The sequence below is a fragment of the Austrofundulus limnaeus genome, unplaced genomic scaffold (assembly GCF_001266775.1).
Source record: "Austrofundulus limnaeus strain Quisiro unplaced genomic scaffold, Austrofundulus_limnaeus-1.0 Scaffold677, whole genome shotgun sequence".
In the NCBI taxonomy this organism is placed as follows: Eukaryota; Metazoa; Chordata; class Actinopteri; order Cyprinodontiformes; family Rivulidae; genus Austrofundulus; species Austrofundulus limnaeus.
In genome coordinates, this window is record NW_013953079.1 from 88,866 (window position 1) to 92,688 (window position 3,823).

General features: G+C 37.9%; 1 protein-coding gene across 1 annotated transcript in view; it reads right to left on the reverse strand.

The window, feature by feature from the left end:
- Positions 1-398: 398 nt before the first annotated feature.
- LOC106531807 (chromogranin-A) overlaps positions 399-3,823 on the reverse strand; it is a 13,900-nt gene continuing 10,475 nt past the window's right edge. The window contains exons 7-8 of the mRNA XM_014027731.1: positions 2,328-2,746; positions 399-1,115 (exon numbers count right to left, since the gene is read on the reverse strand). Coding sequence (XP_013883185.1) covers positions 1,032-1,115; positions 2,328-2,746 — 503 coding nt within the window. The 3' untranslated portion in view covers positions 399-1,031. The remainder of the gene's footprint in view (positions 1,116-2,327; positions 2,747-3,823) is intronic.

Genomic DNA, 3,823 nt, shown 5'->3' on the forward strand with positions numbered 1-3,823 from the left:
TAACCGGATTCCAGATCCATCCACTGATGCGGCATTGGAGCTGCCCAGCTGAAGCCGAGCTTCGGCTCGTTTTCTCTTCAAACTACGTTATACTAGAAGACAAAACACAGTCATGASAACACACTGACAACTGTCAATTGTGGTTAGAATCACTGCAGGATTGCTTTCTTTATTCATTAATAAAACAATGACCAATAGGGGGATTTTGATGCCAAAACTAAGGGTTGAAATGTGTGAACTGAATAATTGTGTCAACAGCCAGTGTGTCATCCCCATGATTCATCCCGTCAGCTCCATCGCCCACAAAGTGCAAACTTTATCTCCACTCACAAACAGGTTTCACTCTGAACTGAGAGCAAATTGAAAAAAAAAAAAAAACTAGAATCACCACTAATAAATCAGTTTTTACAGCTACAGAATCAATTAGTTTTATTTATTTTTTACACAAATTTATCACAATGTTCAATCACAATTCGATCATTTAACTGCTAAAAATCTAAACTTATTGCCTTGGCTTGATTAGAGTCCTCTGTGTGTCCACTGCAACAGGTAAGCATCTGCTTTTTACAAGCTGTACAACTCCACATGATGGGGTGTGTGTGTGTGAGTGTGTGTGTGAGTGTGTGTGTGTGTACCTGAATTAACCTTTCGTTTGAATCAGTGCTCAATGTTAATTAATCAAGATAATGTGCATAAGGAAGAAATGATTGTAAGACTGTCATAACGTTGAWATTTCTGTAGGAATCTGTTCTTTTTAGCACAGAGTTTGTGCATTTATTAGTCTGCTAGCTTCAATCTACAGGATGCTACATTACTTTGAGAAAATGAAGAATATCTGAACAAACAAACAAACAAACAAAAAGCTGCAGTAGTGTGGCATCCTAGAAGAAAAATAGCAAAAGATAAAACTTGTCACACGTTCACACTATCTATCAGTGGAAACCAGGCATCTGGTGAAGCGGAGAAGAACAAAGAGACTGCCGTGTCAGACTTGTGCTGGTTTTTCTTTTTTTCTTTCTTTTTTTTCTTTTTCAGCCTCGACGCAGATCGTGGAGTTTCTGGGCAACATTTTCCAGCTCTGACTCGATAGCTGCCAGACTTTCAATCTCCGGCTCCTGCAGGTAAAACAAGAAGACAGGATGTCAGGTTAGACGATRCATTAATGCTCTGTACCTGCTGTTTCTGTAGCTTTCATTCCAAGAAACCAAGACAAGAAGTTTATTTTTAATATAAACTTTTTAAGAAAGTGAAAGCTGTGCGACATTTTGCAGCGCAAATTAAACCGATCAGTGATTTACTGAGACACTTGTATGAGGATCTGTACACAGGAAGTTTTCCTGGTGACATGAAAAGTTATTAAAAATGGRGACTGCATTGGGTTAAAATTAGTTTTGTGTCTGCTGGTTGTATTCTTTTAATTTGCTCCGAAAAATAACTGCATCKCACACGTCTAGCTAAATGAAATAAAGCTTTTCTTAGTTTGGCCTTGTTCTTTTGCTCCTGTTGACAAAAATTTTTATTTCTTTTTTTATTTATTTAATTTTTCACAGGACCGTTTTAACTCAGAAGTTAGAATTTTTTATTCCAAATCAGAAAAAAATCAACTAAAAGTCGGATTTAAATGCAGTAATTACGTTTATTTTAATTTGTAATGGTTTGTTTGGTTTGTTTCCAGGGCTGGAACTACAATCTTTTTGTAATGGGTGGCACAGGGGGGTGGCCAAGGTGTTTTTATTTTTTATTTATTTTTATTTTATTTATTTTTTTAGTAGGGGCGCATACAAATAAAGAAAAGCTGGATTTGAAAATTCAAGATGGTCGCCACAGCTTTAATTCAGCTGTTTAAAGAAATATTGCGCTGAAATTTTTTGTGACCATAAATTGAGCAAAAACTAACATAGCTTGTGCTCTCATTGTTTATGGCAGGCCATTTTACCATATAATCAAATCTCACCGCTCTCTCTTTAGATATCAACAATAGTGTTTATCCTGGTCACATGACTGTTTTCAGTAGTTAGAATTAAATTAAAGATATTCACAATCACTGTATTATAAATATACAGTATTAGATAACTTTGATTCTAGTTGTACTAATACAAAAAATACATGCAAAATATCTAGAAATGCTTTACATTTTAAGTATAATTTAAGAGTAGAGTTGATTTCTTTCTTGTAAAATAACATTTGGGAATGTAAATGGTTTTAATGTGCTTCATACTGTAGGAAAATAGGATCATGTAAACATGTTGGACAGCATGAATGTGAAAAGATCCCCTGCTTGCAAAACAAAACTGCGCTAATTGTCCAAAAATATTTTAAAGGTGCACCTCTTTTCTGATGCCACTTCCTTCATCCTCCATCGCCCTCTTGTCCTCTGGTGSCCCACGAGCAATCATTTGCAGCTCCTTCTCCTCTGGACTCCTCTGAGCAAATCGTTTCTTCTCCTCTTCCTCCTCCTCGTCATCTGTGACCTCTTTTGAGTGATGAGGCACTTCCTGTTGACTGCTGAATGGCGGCTCCTCTTTTTGGACGGTTTTCTTCTTTGGCTGCAAATGCTTCGCCCTCTTGGCCCAGCGCTTGACGTTCTCCCTGTCACCTCTTCTCATTTTAGCTTCCTCCTCGTTGCYGTTGTGTTTTTGTGACAGCAGCACAGATCTTTTGCCACTTTCTTCTTCGTGTTGCACGTCAAACCTTTCCGTCGTTGGTTTGTTTCTGGAAGGTACGCCTTTTCCATCAGACCCATCRCCTGAAAATATATGTATAAAAACATTAAACATGAGCAAGGCTCCACTTCCTGTAATGAACTAGTTCATGCCAGCTGGCAGGATTGTCCCCAGCAGAGCTTTGTGTGGATTATCAGCATAAGTGAAATAATCAGATGACTTGGCCAAGGCTGCTTTTGATAACATAAAGCTCACTTCATTTTGCTAAGAAACCTCTGCAGACATCACCCATTGAAAAGAGTCTTGATATAAAAATGATTTCCAGCCTTAACAATACACCTCAGCTCATTTGAATCACAGGATATGAAGGTATTTAATCAATTCTGTTGGTGCTCTGTCAGTCTGCCAGTTATATTGGCTCCAGTCTCCCTGTGAAAGGAAAGAAATTCATCATGTAGATGGAAGTACTTCCATCGATCATGTGCCATAGCGGGGGCTCGGTTTACAAGGCAGTTTTTCATGCACTCCACTTGTCCAAGATTAGGCTACCCACTTTCAGTCAGTGTTGTTTTTAGTTTGAGAAGATGCYCTTTATTTCGAGAGTAAACACAAATCTGATGCTTAAAATGTCAAGCCTGAAACTGAGGGCGCATGTCTCCTGTCATCCTTTTTTTCTGGAGTTTGAGTAGCTAACACAGAGGTGTCAAACTTATTTTCACTGAGGCCCACATGAGCATTATGGTGGCCCTCAAAGGGCCAGTTKTAATTAACTTCAATGTTTTATGTTTAACTCCAACTTAACAGAAAACATCATATCCCTTGTCTCAYTGATRCGGCTGAGCACTACTAACAAACRATAACTGAGCTCTTTGGGGTATTTCCTGTATATAAACAGTGTTTTAACACATTCTTTTATAAACACTGAAAAGTACTATGTGTRCGACTGATTAAATGCAAAAYAAAYARTAAAGAATTACTATTAAAAGTCAAAGTTWGAGAGTTTTGKTAAGTCTTGAGTTCTGAACTCTCCCACTTTCTGAAGGGAATTCCCAGGCACAAATAACATGCACTGGGGAAATGTAGTTTATGGTCAATGCTGGCTTTAAAGCAGCTTTTTCTGAAAGTTTAATACAGGGCTGTTCAACTAAATTGCTTGGGGG